This window comes from Mobula birostris, chromosome 28 (genome assembly GCF_030028105.1).
Source record: "Mobula birostris isolate sMobBir1 chromosome 28, sMobBir1.hap1, whole genome shotgun sequence".
Lineage (NCBI taxonomy): Eukaryota > Metazoa > Chordata > Chondrichthyes > Myliobatiformes > Myliobatidae > Mobula > Mobula birostris.
In genome coordinates this window covers 5,040,048-5,058,631 of record NC_092397.1, presented here as the reverse complement: position 1 = coordinate 5,058,631, position 18,584 = coordinate 5,040,048, and the positions used below count along the sequence as shown (strand labels likewise).

Sequence of the window (18,584 nt, the reverse complement as noted above, 5' to 3'; positions counted from 1 at the left end):
CCTGTGTCACCCCAGCCCGGACCTCGCTGTCTGCTCAAGACGTTCACATGGGGTTTAGTTTACCCAGCATCTTTGGCACTCATCACCATCCAGGAACACGTGGGAGCCATTAATAACCAAGAAATGCCAAGAAGAGCATTTGCACAGGCCTAGAAGTCCAAAATAACTTAAATGAACTGAACCAAATGAAATCAGTGTCGATGCTATCTTGTGGACATCCACTGGATTTGTTGGACGGGCAAGATTTAACTTGGCAGAGTGCCAGCAGGCAGGGCAAGCGCTGTGAAAATCAACCATGTCTGAGCCACTTCGATGGACACTTGAGAGATCTGTCAGCACAGCACAGATATGTTGGGATTGGCACTTGGCTGGAATGCCTGGGCCTGGAGCTTAGCCTAGGTCAGTGGCAGTTCTAGTTGTCTTTCTAACAGAAGATTGGGGCCCTGCTTAGTTATTAACAGTGGAGTGTTGTCCAGTTAGAGATTAGCTTTATCTTTAAAGATCGGCCTTATCTACCAAACGTACACCAAAACACACAGTGAAGTGCATCATTTGCGCCAACAACCAACGCAGTCCGAGGATGCGCCGGGGACAGCCCGCGAGTGTCGCCATGCTTCCAGTGCCAACGACTCACTGACCCCCACTGGCAACACACACAAAGCGCTGGAGGAACTCGGTTGGCCAGGCAGCATCTACGGAGATGAGTAAACAGTCGACGTTTCAGGGCGAGACCCTTCATCAGGGCAAGGACATCAAAGCTGAGGCCTTGTAAGGCGTAGGTCAGACCACATTTGGAATATTGTGAACGATTTTGGACCCCCCCCCCACCATATTTTTCGCCACTCTCCCCGCCGCTGCCCCATCTGCCCTTCGTTAGACTCCACCCTGCACCCAGAGGAAACCCACGTGGTCACGGGGAGAAGCTGCAAATGGGCAGCGGCGGGAATTGAACCGGCATGGTGGGTCTGTAAGGCGTTACGCTAACCGCTATGCTTCCATGCCGCCATTCCTGCGCAGTTCGTTCCAAATACGTGTGGGTTCGTCGGTCAGTTGGTCACGTGGGCGCAGGTTCGTTGGGCCTGAAGGGCCTTTTGCTGTGCCAGAGAAGGCTCCCGAGTTCGAATCCAAGTTGGGCCACCCCCTTGCTCCCACCCCCCCCCAACGGAGCACGCTTCCCATCCGCGCCGGGTTGAGCGTCAAACTAGCCACTCGGCCTCGTAAAAAAAAAAAAGGGTCGAGTCTGGAACGTTCATATCGTGACCCAGTTAATCCGAAAGGAGACCAATCCTGACACCACACACCAGACAAGAATGGCTGACTGTCTGGTGCAACATGCAAAAAAAAATCTATGTACATTTGTTTTTTAACTGGCCACCAAATCGCCAAATAATCCACTGGGAGGATGTGTTACCTGTGTGCAGGTCTTCAGTACACGGTCGTATCTCTAACTGGAGTGCTTTCTGTACAGCTCAGGGTCACACCTTGTGTTCGTACCGTCGCTGAGGGACATTCATCATGACCTGGTATACCCTCAGCCACCGTTCTACAGCTTCGAGCCATCAAAGGACGATAAAAGGGTACTTTTCGTTCTATTTATCTTTCTCCGCGGTTTTTTTTTAATATCGGTTTCAGTTTCAACTCTGCAGCTTTTACAATTGACTTTGTTCGTGGAGTGTAAGTATTGACCACTTCACAGTCAGAATCGGGTTTAATGTCATATCTCATGATTTTTTTTTGTTTCTGTGGCAACAGCCCCCTGCAATACATAATGGTGGATTTAATTTGGCTTTTTGTCACTGATCAAAAGAAATTAGGATCAAAGTGAAAACACATCTCTACAAAATGATCTAAATTAATTACAGTTATTAACCATGAAATAATAGATTGCATCATTACTCTTCCCCACCCCCCTTTAAGTGAATATTTAGTAGATGCACCTTTGGCAGCAATTACAGCTTTGAGTCTGTGTGAATGGGTCTGAATCGGCTTTTCACAGCAGGACGCTGTAATTTATCCCCATTCTTGATTGGTCAGGGCACAAAGGGATACAGGGGGAGAAGGCAGGAGATTAGGGCAGAGATGCAGAGGGGAAGAAGCTGTTCCTGAATCATTGAGTGTGCATTTTTAGGCTCCTGTACCTCCTCCCTGATGGTAGTGATGAGAAGAGGTGATGGCGGTCCTTGATGATGGCTGCTGCCTTTTTGAGGCACCGCTCCTTGGAGATGCCCCGGAGGCTAGTGCCCAAGATGGAGCTGACTAGCTTTACAATTCTCCGGCTTATTTCGATCCTGGGCAGAAATGGTCCCTCCCTCCAAACCAGACGGTGATGCAACCAGTCAAAATGCTCTCCGTGGTACATCTGTACAAATTTACAAGTGTTTTGGGTGACGTGCGAAATCTCCTCAAACCCCTAATGAAATATAGCTGCTGTGGCTGCATCGTCCAGGTTAGATTGTCCCAGCGCAATAACAGGACGACTGCACTCTGCACTCTGGAGCCAACACACAAGCAACTGGAGAATCTCAGTGGGTCAGTCAGCATCTGTGGAGAACTGAGTCAGCTTGAGATCTTCCCTCGACCTGAAATGTTGACCGTCTGTTTCTCTCCATAGATGCTGCCCAACCTCTCGAGTTTCTCCAGTATTTTGTATGCCCCTTCAGAGGACGCCCTTTTTACACCCGATTCCAATGGAGGCATCCACATTCCTTAACAAACCATTTGACGTTTGGTGATTCTCTGACTGATCTTGAGTTCAAGTTCAGTTTATTGTCATTCACCCGTACACATGCATACCACCAAACAAAATTTAGATGGAGACGTAACGTTAAGATTTTTGCTCCTCATGTATGTGAAGGATGTATGAAATAAAGTCAATTCAATTCAACAATTCCTGACCAAGGTGCACAACACAGTACAGATAACACACACACACACACACACACACACACACACAACACACACAACACACACAAAACACATATAGTAGTATCACCACAAATAATAAGGTGCATTTACGACTCAAGTTAAAAAGTAAACAGGATAAAACTACTGGCGTTTCATTTGTGATGAGAGCTGGGTAGGGTCAGGGAGTTCAGTAGTCTCACAGCCTGGGGGAAGAAGCTGTTTCCCATCCTAATAGTTCTTGTCCTAATGCTACGGCACCTTCTGCCTTATGGTAGGGAGTCACAGAGATTGTTGGACAGATGGGAGGGATCATTGATAATTCTAAGGGCCCCGTGTACGCACCACTCCTGAATATCTGGGAGGAAGAGAGACCCTGATGATTGATGAATATCTTGCCTGACAAATCTCCTGGAATTCCTTGTCTATCCTGCTTGTTATTTCTTCAAAGGAGAATTGGTTGATGTTGTGTGCTTGGATTTTTCAGAAGGCCTTTGATAAGGTGCCACGCATGAGGTTGTTTAACATGTTATGAGCCCATGGTATTACAGGAGAGATTCTAGCATGGATAAAGCAGTAGCTGATTGGCAGGAGGCAAAGAGTGGGAACAAAGGGAGCCTTTTCTGACTGGCTGATGGTGACTAGTGGTGCTCCACAGGGGCCTGTGTTGGAACCAATTCTTTTTATGTTATACGTCAATGATTTGTATGATGGAATAGGTGACTTTTTTAAAAGTTTGCAGAAAATATGAAGATAGCAGGAGGAGCAGGTAGTTTTGAGGAAGTAGGGAGGCTACAAAAGGACTTGGATTAGGAGAATGGGCAAAGAAATGGCAGATGTTAGGAAGTGTACGGTCATGCACTTTGGCAGAAGAAATGAAGGGGCTGACTATTTTCTAAATGGAGAGAAAATACAGAAAGAAAACTGGGACGTAAAGGGAGGTCTTTGCAGGATTCCCTGAAGGTTAATGCTGGTTGTGGGTTGAGTCTGGTGAGGAAGGTAAATACGATGTGAGTGCTTATTTCAAGAGGACTAGAATGTAACAGCATGGGTGTAGTACTGAGGCTTTATAAAGCACTGGTGAGGCCTCAATAGGAGTATTGTGAGCAGTTTTGGGCTGCTTATCTTTGAAAGGATGTGCTGACATTGGAGAGGGTTCAAAGGAAGTTCACAAAAATTATTCCAGGATTGAAAGGCTTGTCTTATGAAGAGCGTTTGATGGCTCTGGGCCTGTACTCACTGGAATTCAGAAGAATGAGGGGTGACCTCAGTGAAACCTATCAAATGGTGAAAGGCCTCGCTAGAGTGGATGTGGAGCAGATGTTCTCTATCGTGGGAGAGTCTAAGACCTACGGACACAGCCTCAGAATAGAGGGGCGCCCTTTCAGAACAGAGGTTAGGAGGAATTTCTTTAGCCAGAGAGTGGTGAATCTGTGGAATTCATTGCCACAGGCGGCTGTGGAGGCCAAGTCTTTATGTATATTTAAGGCAGAGGTTGATAGATCCTTGATTGGTCAGGGCATGAAGGGATATGGGGAGAAGGCAGGAAAGTGGGGCAGAGAGGAAAATTGGATCAGTCATGATGAAATGGCAGGGCAGACTTGATGGGCCAAATAGCCTAATTCTGTTCCTATACCTTATAGTCTTACAACACTGCACAATATATCATTACGACAGTGCATTGAGGTAGGGGAGGGGAACGTCGACTCAGACCATGAGAAGCCTGCATCGGGCATTTTCATGCCTTACAAGGCGCAGATTGGAAGTCTGTGTGGGGCGCCACTCCTCGCACAGACACTAGAGCGATGTGTGGTTTAGTGCCTTGCTCAAGGACACAAACACACTGCCACAGCTGAGGCTCGAACTGGCGACCTTCAGATCACTAGACGAACGCCTTAACCACTTGGTATTGAGGTAGTACAAGGGAAAACAATAACACAATTCAGAATGAAGTGTCTCAGTTACACAGAAAGTGCATCGCAGACAGACAATAAGGTGCAAGTCCACGAGGAGGTAAACTCTGAGGTCAAGGGTCCACTTCAGTCGGACGAGGGGACCGTTCGTTGTTCATACAACAGCAGGACAGAAGTTGGCCTTGAACCTGGCGGTGTGTGCTGCCAGGCTTTTGTCTCTTACGGGAGGTGAGGCAGAAAACAGACGGTGGCCGGGCTGGGAGGGGCGGTCTCTGATTATGTTGGCTGGTTTGCCGAGGCAGAGAGAAGTGTAGGTGAGAGGGTTTGGAGGGTGCTCGAAATTGTATGTAATGCCCGAGGTCGGGATTAAATCTGCATCCCTGGTGCCGTGGGGGGGGGGGGGGTTAACAGCGTCCGGGCAGCAGGTGCAGTTTACATCGTTCAAGCTGTTATCCAGCTTGTGTATTGTCGGGCCTGTGCCTTTAAGGCATCGACCTCATTCACTGCAAGAGAGCAGCTTGGAGCTTCCGACCCGAAGCTTGAAAACAGCGTGTAATTTATTGCCCCCCACCCCCCAAGGGGATCGGCAAGAGGCCACTTAACTGAACTCCCTCAGGGAGCTTTAATGTTCCTCTCCTGCAGCAACAAAGCCATCAACGGCAATCTGATAGCGGCCACGTTTTTCAAAGTACAATTTATCACCAAAGTGCCTACTTGTTACCTTGAGATTCATTTTCATGCAGGCGTTGACGGCAGCATGAACGGAACAGAATTTGCGAAAAATTGTACGCAAGTGCAAAAGAAGGCAAAGTGTGTTAATTTAAAAAAAAAAGTTATCACTGAGAAAACGAGTTGTAAAGAGTCCTTGATAGTGAGTCTGTAGGTCGTGGAATTGGCTCAGAGTTGTGATGGCGTTAAGCTCAGGGCTCGGTGGGGGCCGTATCATCTGAAACCGTATAAGATATCTAGCGGCCTAACACTTCTGCACAGTGCTGTAAAATAAACAGCCACAACTGACTGTCGACATGCAAAAAAAAGACAAGCCGTGCGAATAATTTTTTAAGAAGTAAATAAATAATACTGACAGCATGAGTTGTAGTAAGCAAAGTGAGTCCGTAAAACTAATGAGAATCGGGTTTAATCGCACCGGCAAATTTGTTAACGTTGCGACGACAGTACAATGCATGATAAATGCAGACAGAAAACCGAATTACAGTTTGAGTAATAGAAACATAGAAACATAGAAAATAGGTGCAGGAGTAGGCCATTCGGCCCTTCGAGCCTGCACCGCCATTCAGTATGATCATGGCTGATCATCCAACTCAGAACCCTGCACCAGCCTTCTCTCCATACCCCCTGATCCCTTTAGCCACAAGGACCATATCTAACTCCCTCTTAAATATAGCCAATGTACTGGCCTCAACTGTTTCCTGTGGCAGAGAATTCCACAGATTCACCACGCTCTGTGTGAAGAAGTTTTTCCTAATCTCGGTCCTAAAAGGCTTCCCCTTTATCCTCAAACTGTGACCCCTCATTCTGGACTTCCCCAATATCGGGAACAATCTTCCTGCATCTAGCCTGTCCAATCCCTTTAGAATTTTATATGTTTCAATCAGATCCCCCTCAACCTTCTAAATTCCAACGAGTATAAGCCTAATTGATCCAGTCTTTCATCATATGAAAGTCCTGCCTTCCCAGGAATCAATCTGGTGAACCTTCTTTGTACCCCCTCTGTGGCAAGAATGTCTTTCCTCAGATTAGGGGACCAAAACTGCACACAATACTCCAGGTGTGGTCTCACCAAGGCCTTGTACAACTGCAGTAGTACCTCCCTGCTCCTGTACTCGAATCCTCTTGCTATAAATGCCAGCGTACCATTCGCCTTTTTTACTGCCTGCTGCTGCATGCCCACTTTCAATGACTGGTGTATAATGACACCCAGGTCTCGTTGCACCTCCCCTTTTCCTAATCGGCCACCATTCAGATAATAATCTGTTTTCCTGTTCTTGCCACCAAAGTGGATAACCTCACATTTATCCACATTAAATTGCATCTGCCATGAATTTTCCCACTCACCCAACCTATCCAAGTCACTCTGCATCCTCTTAGCATCCTCCTCACAGCTAACACTGCCGCCCAGCTTCATGTCATCCGCAAACTTGGAGATGCTGCATTTAATTCCCTCGTCTAAGTCATTAATATATATTGTAAACAACTGGAGTCCCAGCACTGAGCCTTGTGGTACCCCACTAGTCACTGCATTATGAGTTATTTATTAGTCAAATTAAGTAAGTAGTGCAAAAATAGAAATTTAAAAAAGTAGTGAGGTAGTGTTCACGGGTTCAATGTCCATTCAGAAATCTGATGGCAGAGAGGAAGAAGCTGTTCCTGAATCGTTGAGTGTGTGCCTTCAGGCTCCTGTACCTCCTCCCTGATGGTAGCAATGAGAAGAGAGCATGTCCTGGGTGATGGGGGTCCTTAATGATGGACGCTGCCTTTCTGAGGCGTCGCTCCTTGAAGATGTCCTGGATACTACGGAGGCCGGTGCCCATGATGGAGCTGACTGAGTTTACAACTCTCTGCAGCTTACTTTGATCCTGTGCAGTAGTCATTCTCCACCCCCCTATACCTTAATCGTCAACAAAGGTAATCCTATCTGCTTCCCGACCATCACCTGCCAGCCCCTGCGTTCTGTTTTACGCAGCACAGTAGTGAACCTGTTAAAATTCAAAGTGCACTTGTTGTCAAAGTCCGGATAAGACTCCACAACCGTGAGGTTCGTCTCCTTTCAGGCAGCCACAAAGCAAGAAGCCTGAAAGAACCCTGTTTGACAAAAAAGACTAACAGATACACAGAGAAAGAGAAAAACACACACAAATCGCGCAAGCGATAAAAGCGAGCAACGGCGTTCAGACCGAGCGCGTGTCCATAGACTCGTAGCCCAGAGCAGACCTACAGCCTCGGCCTCAGTTCATCACACGGTAGAGCAAAACGTCGCAAAGCTCATGGACACGAAGCCCGCAGCAGCCTCCCAGCCCCCACCTCAGTGCCGCGGGTAACGAGCGGAGCCGGCCCATTCCCACGCCCTCAGTCCTGACCCTCCCCTGCCTTTTGAGCCCACCTGACCCGGTGTTTAAGTTGTTCAGGCAACGCTTCACAGTGCCAGCAACCCAGGTTCCATTCCCACCGCTGTCCGCGAGGTTTTACACTCTCCCTGTGACCGCATGGTTTTCCTCCAGGTGCTCTGGTTTCCTCCCACATTCCAGCCAGGTACAGGTTAGGGTTGGTGATGTGTGGGCATGGTTATGTTGGCGCCAGACCCTCCCCAACACATCCTTAAACTGTGTCGATCATTGACACAAGTGACGTGTTTCGATGTACGTGTGATAAATAAAACTAATCTTTAATATTTTTAAAAAATCTTTATCCAGTGCCCTGAATCAGCATCAGCTTCCACCACCCCCCCGCCCACCGTCATCTCCGATCTGCACTCGGTGAATTCCCCGGTGACTGAGCCTGTGTGATGACGGCAGGCAATGGAGCAGATTGGCGTTGACCTCAATCAAGTGAGACATCCTGATGGAGAAAGCAAGCTTTTAGTCAGAGCATATTCCATTTCGAAGATTTATTACACGATGACCCCGAACGCTCTGCAGCATTAAAGCCATTTTGGTATTCCCTCGCCAGCTGTGGTCCTCCAGCTGACATTGCAGGGGCAGGACTGGTTTCTTTCTCACGATGAACTTCGAGTGTTCACGCTAGCAGCTGAATTTCCCCAGCTTTTCTTGCCGTGCAGGTGGAGGCCATTCTGCCCTTTGTGCCTCTGCTAGTAGTCCCATTCATCCTTTGCCCCAACTTACTTCAAAGTTGAATTTGCAGTTAAATGCACAAGTATTTAAACAGTAAAATGTGTGTGTGAGTGTGTGTGCCTATGTTACATGTATAACGTCTGTTTACCTATCCAATCTATTTATCTATCTAGGGTGCCTAAGACTTTTGCAAAGTACTGTAGTAATTTTATGTATTACACTGTACTGCTGCCACAAAAAGAAACAAATTTCATGACATATTAGATTAAATTATATTAGCTTCAACTTTATTGTTATTGTGCCGAGTACAGATACAAAGCCAATGAAATGCATTTAGCATCTGACCAGAAATGCAAAGAACAGTGTTATTTACAAAATAACTGCGAATAAAAAGTAAATGCTACAGCACACAAATATAAAAGTACTGACACAGTACAATATGGGTGCGATACTGCTTAGCGCTGTGATGTGAGGTTCAGCAGGGTCACAGCCTCAGGGAAGAAGCTCTTCCTGTGCCTGCTGGTGCGGGAGCGGAGGCTCCTGTAGCGCCTACTGGATGGGAGGAGAGTAAAAAGTCCATGGTTAGGGTGAGATGCATCCTTGATAATGCTTTTCGCGCTGCCCAGGCAGCGTTTATGGTAGGTGTTCTCAATGGTGGGCAATTGGGTGCCGATAATCCGCTGGGCAGTTTTCACCACACGCTGGAGTGCTTTGCGGTCCGATACGGGACAATTGCCATACCACACTGAGATGCAGTTGGTGGGTATGCTCTCAATGGTACAGTGGTAAAGGTCCGTCAGTATCCTGGGACAGAGGTGAGCTTTCTTGATGCTCCGCAGGAAATAAAGGCACTGTTGTGCCTTTTTGATCAGGATGGAGGAGTTCAGGGACCAGGTGAGATCCTCGGACACCACATATGTGAGTGATGATAAACCTGATTCTGATACGGGTCTCTTTTGTGGACCGAGAATGGGAAGGGGGCAGAGAGAGGGGAATCACGGTTGGGAATAGGGGGAAGGAGCGGGAAGCACAACAGAGTCCCAGATCAGAATCGCGTTTATCATCACTCATGTGTCGAGAATTTTTTTTTTTTTTTGCGGCTGAACCACGGAAGTAAGAGACGGAGGGGGACACCAAGAGGGTGGTGATGGACAGGTAAGGAGAGGGGAGCCGGAATGGGGGGGATGTTAAAAGAGAGAAGGTGGGAGGAAAGGAGAAATTACCGGAAGTTGGAGAGATTGATCATGCCGTCAGGGCGGAGGAACCCAGACGGAATATATTGCGTTGCTCCTCCAGCCCGAGGGTGGCGTCATCACGGCTGTAGAGGAGGCCTCAGACCAACAAGCCGGAATGGGATGTGGAATTTAAATGGGAGATCCTGCCCTTTGCAGTGGGTTTGATGTTGAATTGAATCGATGTTATCGCGGTCAGGTGGGAGGCTACTTGCATCAGGACAGGAACGAAGTTAACACTGGATAACAAACTTTTTCAGAAGTGTTACTCCTCAGAAATAACGTTTGTTTGTGATAGACCGCTTGAAACTGAGCACAAATATAATATCAGACTACTTGGGTAGGAATTTTGGAGAAACAAGAAATTAACTTTTATTGAATACAATGCATTCAGTTGCACAGCGCTGCTGAAGCTTTGCAATAAGCCAAAATGTTTTGTTGATGATTTTCATTTGTACTCAGTGTCTGAGGCTTCTTTCTCCAGTGTCCCAACAATAATCAGCCAGCACTGATGGATTCCAGTTGCCCTGACACCGTATGTCCTGGTGAAACCTTTCACAATGCTCCTCACTGACAGCACCAAGATTTTCAGGGAAGAAGTCTAAATGGGAATGCAGAAAATGAATCTTTAGTGACATGTTGCACTTCATGGTTTTGTATGCTTGAAGCATGTTGTCAACCAGCTGCACATAGATTGGTGCTCTGTAGTTGCCAAGAAAAGTTTCTGCAACATCCTTGAAAGCCTTCCATGCGATTTTCTCCAGTTCCACTAGAAGTTCTTTGAATTGCCTGTCATTGATGACCTGTTTGACTTGGAGGCCAACAAAAATGCCTTCCTTAATCTTGGCATTGGTTATTCTGACTTGAACTGTGAATTGAAGTAACAATTGTAGGTGATTTCAAAAAGAAATAGTTCATGATAGGGAAATTTCACGATGGTTTTCTTGATTGGCGGTCCAAAATCTATAAGAAACACCCAAAAGTATTCAAGAAACAAAATCCTTGGTGGTCCAGTGTAATTGGCCAATAAGCACCTATATAATACGTTTTCTTCTTTTGACAGAGGGTCCACTTTGTCTCCGAGCCCTGCACGTTGAATATCAGCGGAGTGGTCTTCGGGGTGACGTCGACCGATGTTCTCATTCACATGACCGCAGAGGAGATCAACAGGTACGTGGGAAGTAGTTCGCATTATTTAAGCAGGAGCTCAGTCAGGCCTCGTGGGACGCCTGGCTGTAAAAGGTGCTGGATCCGGTGTGTAGCGTGCTTCCTTTCGTCGGGCGGCGAGCTGAGTACCTCACCTTGACAGCTCAGAATGAGGATCACTGACGTAGTCTGACAGGTCATTCCGGCGTGTCGGTCCACGGCCTCCTCTTTTGCTATAATGAAGCCCCTCTCAGGTTGAGAGGAGCAACACCGCATATTCTGTCAGGGTAGCCTCCAACCTGACGGCACGAACGCCAATTTCTCCAACTTCCAGTAATTATTTTTTCTCTCCTCACCCTTCCTCTTTCAATTCCCAACTCTGGCCCGTTTACCTTTTCTCCTCACCCGCCCATCACCTCCCCCCTGGTTCTCCTCCTCCCTCCCTTTCTCCCATGGTCCACTCTCCCCTCCTATCAGATTCCTTCTTCTCCAGCTCTTTGCCTTTTCCAACTATCCCCTCCCAACTTCTGACTTCCCCCACCCACATGGTTTCACCGAACACCTTCCAGATTGCCCTCCTTACCCTCCCACCCCCCCCCACCTCATTCTGGCGTCTTCTCCCTTCCTTTCCAGTTCTGATGAAGACTCATTGGTTTTGCTCTGGATTTCCAGCATCTGCAGAATCTCCTGTGTTTACGTCGTGAAATTTGTTTTGTGGCAGCAGTACAGTGCAATACAATGAAAAAATATATATTAAACAATAAATAGTACAAAAAGAGTAAAAATAGCGAGGCAGTGTCCATTGATTGGTTTGCTGTCTGTTCAGAAATCTGATGGCAGAGAGGATGAAACTCCCTAAAACATCATCAGACTTCTGTACCTCCTCCCTGACTGTAGCAATGAGAGGAGGGCATGACCTGGGTGATGGGGGTCCTTAATGACGGACACCGCCTTTTTGAGGCATCGCGCCTTGGAGATGTCCTGGATGCTGGGGAGGCTGGTGCCCGTGATGGAGCTGACTGAGCTTACAAATTTCCGCAGCTTTTTCCGATCCTGTGCAGAATGCACTCCACAGTATGTCTGTGGAAATTTTGCAGGAGCCTTTGGTGATGTACCAAACCTCCTCAAACTCCCAACGAAATACAGGCGCTGTCGTGCCTTCTTTGTAATCACATCGAAGTGTTGGGACCAGGATAGACCTTCAGAGATGTTGGCACCCAGAAACTTGAGGCTGCTCACACGTTCCGCTGCTGATTCTGTGATGAGGACTGGCATGTGCTCCCTTCCCCTTCCTGAAGGCCACGAGCAATTGCTGATTTTGAGGTGCAACACCACTCAACCAGCTGATCTACATCACTCCTGTATGCCTCCTCATCCTGAGCTGTAGCAGTGTGTGTGGCCCTGGTCACCATGCTACCTAAACTTACTGCCTAAGCTCCGAATCAGAATCAGGTTTAATATCACCGGCGTATCTCGTGAAGCTTGTTGTTTTTGTAGCAACAGTACAGTACAATACAGAATAAAAGAGAAAAAAAAATCTGTGAATTACAGTAAGTATGTAGTTGAATTAAATTAGTAGTGAAAAAATAGAAATAAAGAAGTAGTGAGGTATTGTTCGTGGGTTCAATGTCCGTTCAGAAATGGGATGGCAGAGGGGAAGAAGCTGCTCCTGAATCGTTGAGTGTGTGTCTTCAGGCTCCTGTACCTCCTCCCTGATGGTAGCAATGAGAAGAGGGCACATCCTGGGCAATGGGTGCCCTTAATGATGGATGCTGCCAGTTTGAGACATCTCTCCCGAAGATGTCCTGGATACTACGGAGGCTAGTGGCCTTGATGGAGCCGACTAACTTTACAACTTTCTGAAGCTTCTTTTGGTCCTGTGCAGTACCGCCCCCCCCCCCCACAGCTACCAGACGGTGATACAGCCAGTTAGAATGCTCTCCACAGTACATCTGTAGACTTTTGCGAGTTTTTGGTGACGTACCAAATCTCCTCAAACTCCCCATGAAATTTAGCCATGTAAAGAAGAAAACAATAATTTTTAAGAAGGAAGAACACAATTATAACAAAAAGAAGCAAAGTCTACTTTAATGCAAAGTGGTCACAGTATTGCTGTAACACGCATCAAATTTGCTGGTGAACGCAGCAGGCCAGGCAGGTTCTCAGCCCGAAACGTCGACTGTACTTCTTCCTAGAGATGCGTTTGATGTGTGTTGCTTGAATTTCCAGCATCTGCAGAATTCCTCGTGTTTACAGTATCGCTGTACCGAGGTAGTGATTAGGGTTGTGCTGGTTGATTCAAGAACTGAATGGTCGAAGGGAAGGGGCGGTTCCTGAACGGGGTAGTGTTTTACTTCAGGATTCTGTACCTCCTGCCTGATGGGAGCTGTGAGAAGATGCCATGTCCCGGATGGTGGGGATCTTTAACGATGGACGTTGCCTTCCTGAGGCAGTGGCTCCTGCAGCTACGACGGATGGCGGGGAGGAGAGTGCCTGTGATATATCGAGCTGGGTCCACTCTCCTCTGCGGCCCTTTGATTCCCTGCATTCGAATTGCCGATTCGGGGCCATGATGCAATCAGTGGGGATACTTCCAGCCGTACGTTTGTTAGAGTTCGGTGACAAACTGAAGCGCCTTAACCTCCCGAGAAAGTAAAGACGGTGAATCCTCCCCTCGCCTGAATGCCGCACCGTCACCCGCCTGGGGGTATGGACTCCAAAGCAAAATTAATTGTGGGCTGCTTATCCAGGAATTTGGTAGATTTTGCTATGGCTTAAATAAAAATTTCGATTTATTGTAGAATCTCCCTCTCCACTCCCTCCAACCCCTCCCCCCTCCCATCCCCTCAGTGTCTCTCCCTCCCCACCTCCCCCACCTCTCCACCTCTCCACCTCTCCACCTCTCCACCTCCCCCCTCCCCCTCCCCCCTCCCCCCTCCCCCCTCCCCCCCTCCCCCCTCCCCCCTCCCCCCTCCCCCCTCCCCCTCCCCCTCCCCCTCCCCCTCCCCCTCCCCCTCCCCCTCCTCCCCTCCTCTCTCTCCCTCCTCCCCTCCTCTCTCTCCCTCCTCCCCTCCTCTCTCTCCCTCCTCCCCTCCTCTCTCTCCCTCCTCCCCTCCTCTCTCTCCCTCCTCCCCTCCTCTCTCTCCCTCCTCCCCTCCTCTCCCTTCCTCCCTCCTCCTCTCTCTCCCTCTTTCTCTCTTTCCCTCTGTTCTGTTTGTCTGTCTTTCTTGCTGTTTACTATTTTCCACTTCCCCCCACCAACCCCCCTCCCAAGCTGGCCTTCATCAATCATGGGATTGAGTTTAGGAGCCGAGAGGTACTGTTACAGCTATATAGGAGCCCAGTCAGACCCCACTTGGAATACTGTGCTCAGTTCTGGTCGCCTCACTACAGGAAGGATGTGGAAGCCATAGGAAGGGTGCAGAGGAGACTTACAAGGATGTTGCCTGGATTGGGGAGCATGCCTTATGAGAATAGGTTGAGTGAACTCGGCCTTTTCTCCTTGGAGCGACAGAGGATGAGAGGTGACCTGATAGAAGTGTATAAGATGATGAAAGGCATTGATCATGTGGATAGTCAGAGGAGCTTCCCCAGGGCTGAAATGGCTAACACGAGGGGGCTTAGTTTTAAGGTGCTTGGAAATAGGTACAGAGAAGATGTCAGGGGTAAGTTTTCTTTTTAAAACACAGAGAGCAGCGAGTGTGTGGAATGGGCTGCCAGCAGCGGTGGTGGAGGCAGATACGACAGAGTCTTTTAAGAGACTCCTGGATAGGTACATGGAGCTTAGAATAATAGAGGGTGATGGGTAACCCTAGTAATTTCTGAAGTAAGTACATGTTCAGCACAGCATTGTGGGCCGAAGGGCTTGTACTGTGCTGTAGGTTTTCTATGTCCCCCACCCCAACTTTCCCCATCTTGCGCACGTGCTCTCTCTCTCTCTCTCTCTCTCTCTCTCTCTCTCTCTCTCTGTCTCTCTCTCTGTCTGTGTGTGTGTGTCTCTCTCTCTCTCTGTATATGTGTGTGTGTCTGTCTCTCTCTGTCTGTGTGTGTCTCTGTGTCTCTGTCTCTCTCTCACTCTCTCTGTCTCTGTCTGTGTGTGTGTCTGTCTCTGTGTGTGTGTGTGTCTCTGTCTCTCTCTCTGTCTGTGTGTGTGTCTCTCTCTCTGTGTCTCTGTCTCTGTGTGTGTGTGTGTGTGTCTCTCTCTCTCTCTCTCTCTCTCTCATGTGCAGACATGTGGTTAAGTTATTGCAGTGAAGTTGGCAGGGCTCTTTGGGGCAGTTACCGTTTTGGCAGTGAAGTTTTCCGAGGCCTGTGCTCGTGCTGCGGGCGCGTTGGCCACACAGTTCACTCCTGTTTGCCACATTCCTACACGCTGTCTTCATCGGTTAGACCCCATATCTCGGCCTTGCAATCACTTAATATCTTCACAATGCCAGATACCGCTGTTAAAATTCATCTCGGCTCTATCGCCAGATCGTTTGTTTCCTTTTTAAACAAAGATTCCATCACAAATCCAGTTATCAACATCAAGGGAGTGAGTCATTGGAGAAATTCTCATTTAAACCTGAAATATAAGCAAGATGTCACAAGGAATTTATTGGAGTGAGGCAGGAGCTATGTTTTTATTTATTATTTAGAAATGTGGAGCTGAACAGGCCCTTCCTGCCCAGAAACCCACTGGTTTAACCCTCGCCTAATCACAGGACAATTTACACTGACCAATTAACCTACTAACTCGTACGTCTTTGGACTGTGGGAGGAACCTGGAGCGTTGGGAGCAAATCCACGCGCACACAGGAAGGAACGTGAAAACTTGCTTGCAGAGGACGCCCGAATTGAACCCTGAACTCCGCCACGATATGCCCATGGTCCTGCGAGTTCGCTGCCTGGCTTGAAACTCGGCGGGGGCACCAGTTAAAGAGAAAGATTAGCTTTATTCGTCGGAAAGTGCGCTTGTTTTCCCCGCGACTCGTTTCCTTGCAGGCATTTGCAGATAGAGTTTACGATAAGGTATCTATAAGCAAAGGCTGACAAAGCAACCAACGTGCAAAACAAGACAGATTGTGTCGTGGTTGGTGCGACGCGATTACAGCTCGGGGCGTGGGATTCGGCGTTCCAGTCCGCCGTCCTCTGTAAGCGAGTTCAGTCCTGTGTCCCCTTGGGTGTCCTCCCGCAGACCAAAGACCTACCGGTTAGTAAGTTGGTCAGTGTAAATTGTCCCCTGATTAGGCTGGGGTTGCTGGGCAACACAGCTCAAAGTGCCGGGAAGGTATGTTCCACACTGTGTCTCATGAGTAAATAAACAGAAGTTTAAAAAGTTTTGCCGAGAACAATATCCTTGAAAGTGAGTGTGTAGGCTTTGGAATCAGTTCAATGTTGAGGTGTGCGATCCACGCTGGTTCAGGTTAATAACTTACTAACCTGAGTATTAGCTCATTAACTTCTTGTTTAACGATGGTTGTCGGGTAATAACTTGAAGAGAAGCCTAAACAGTTTCTGAATTTGGACGTGATTGCGGGCACAAGCTGTGGCCGTTCCTCGCCTGTCGCTGCTCAGTAATCGCCAGTGTTGTAGTGACTCCTTCCCCCGATCGGCGAAATGAAGCGAGTAGGAGGGTAACGAGAGGATAATAGGAAGCAGACGCAGAACGTGACGAGGGTCGGGTCGCTGCCAAGTCTAGCCTGGCTGTGCGAATCTTAGAATCGATAGTGTTATTAGTAAATTGCATTCGCAAAGCCCGTGGGCTTCTCGGCAGGCCTGCCAACGTCCACCGTCCCATTGACAGATTAATGCTATGGTGCGAGGGTGGGGAGTATCGTGTGTTTTTTGTGGTGTCAGAGCCAGGATCGGCGAGGCCGGAATAATTTTCAACATCTTGAAGAAAGTCTACGCTTCCCAGAGTCGTATCAAGGAAAAACCAAATCAGAATCTTCAAGTGTTGAAACGGGGAGGACAACAGAGGAGACGCCGCGAAAACTGCAGGCTTTCACCAACCGGTGCCTGAGAAGGCTACGAGACCCCAGATGGACCCAGCCAGGCACTGTGGGGAGAACTCCGACTGGGAATCCGTAGAGATGCAAATACGGGAACAGAAGTGGAGGTAGGTTGGCCACACCTCAGGGAAGCCGACCAACAATGTCACCAGGCAGGCATTAGAAGGAGCAAGGGGAGAAAAAAGGACGTCCAAAGAGCGTGTGGAGGAGATTTGTCGAGTCTGAAATTAGACGATGGGGACAGTCCCGGTTCTCCCACCCCCCCCCCCCCCCCGAAAAACTGGCTCCAAACAGAGGACAATTGAGATGGGAGGTCATCGATGGCCTGGGCTCCACTGGGAGCTTAAGGCCCAAGAGAAGACGAAGAAGTTGTGGTGGGGAGAGGAAGAAGAAAGAACTTGTGGAGAGGATGGTAAAAAGACAAATAATCAATGGAATGATTCTTGCAACTAGAACATTGTTAGGACATCGAGTATTACAGCACAGTTAGCCCTTCGGCCCACAATGTTGTGCCAACCTTTTAACCCACTCCAAGATCAGTTTACAGTCCCGGCGACCCTGGTTCAGTCAGAAGTTTATCCGTTCTCCCCATGACCCCATGGGTGCCAGTTAGTACAGCACAGAAACAGGCCCTTCAGCCCATCTAGTCCACTAGTCACAGGCCTCCAGTCAGAGAGGCAACCATCTACAACCACTCTCTGTCTTCTCCCTCAAAGCCAGTATCTAATCCAATTTACTACCTCATCCTGAATGCCGAGCGACTAAACCTTCTTGACCAGCCACCCATGTAGGACCTTGACAACGTCCACTGCCTTGCCTTCATCCACTTTCCTGGTACCTTCCTAGAAAAGCTCTAGGTTTTTGCTCATTGTAAGTTGATTGGACATTGTAAGTTGTCCTGTGATTAGGCTAGGATTAAATCGGGGGATTTCTGGACAGCACAGCTCGAAGGGCTGGAAGGGTCTGTTTCACACTGTATCTCAATATATAGGCATCCGTTAGTCTCATGAGAGCATGGATTTGCGCCTTGGAAGGTTTCCAGGGCACAGTCCTGGACAAGGTTGTATGGAAGACAGGCAGTTTCCCATGCTTCAAGTCTCCCCTCTCCACGGGACCGATGTTGTCCAAGGGAAGGGCATTAGGACCAATACAGCTTGGCACCAGTGTCGTCGCAGAGCAATGTGTAGTTAAGTGCCTTGCTCAAGGACACAACACGCTGCCTCAGCTGAGGCTCGAACTAGCGACCTTTAGATTGCTAGACGAACGCCTTAACCACTTGGCCACGCACCAACACTCAATAAATAAAATAAATACACAAGCGCAGAAATTCCAGGAATGAAAGGGTTAACGTATGAGAAGTATTTGATGGCTCTGGGCCCGTACTCACTGGAGTTTAGAAGAATGAGGGGATGGGATCTCATTGAAACCAATTGACTATTGAAAGGCCTGGATTGAGTGGATGTGGAGAGGATGTTTCCTGTAGTGGGGGAGTCTGGGACCAGAGGACACAGATAGAGTGGATGTGGAGAGGATGTTTCATACAGTGGGGGAGTCTAGGACCAGAGGGCACAGATAGAGTGGATGTGTAGA

General features: G+C 48.3%; 2 protein-coding genes across 3 annotated transcripts in view; one reads left to right on the top strand and one right to left on the bottom strand.

Annotated features, from left to right (window-relative positions):
• The window catches only part of rnaseh2c (ribonuclease H2, subunit C), a 515,876-nt gene that overhangs the window by 273,446 nt on the left and 223,846 nt on the right, over window positions 1–18,584 (bottom strand). The gene's annotated exons all lie outside the window — the stretch shown is intronic.
• pola2 (polymerase (DNA directed), alpha 2) overlaps window positions 1–18,584 on the top strand; it is an 82,417-nt gene that overhangs the window by 47,910 nt on the left and 15,923 nt on the right. For both annotated transcript variants that reach the window (XM_072246050.1, XM_072246049.1), the window contains exons 14-15: window positions 1,469–1,577; window positions 10,919–11,025. In XM_072246050.1, coding sequence (XP_072102151.1) covers window positions 1,469–1,577; window positions 10,919–11,025 — 216 coding nt within the window. The remainder of the gene's footprint in view (window positions 1–1,468; window positions 1,578–10,918; window positions 11,026–18,584) is intronic.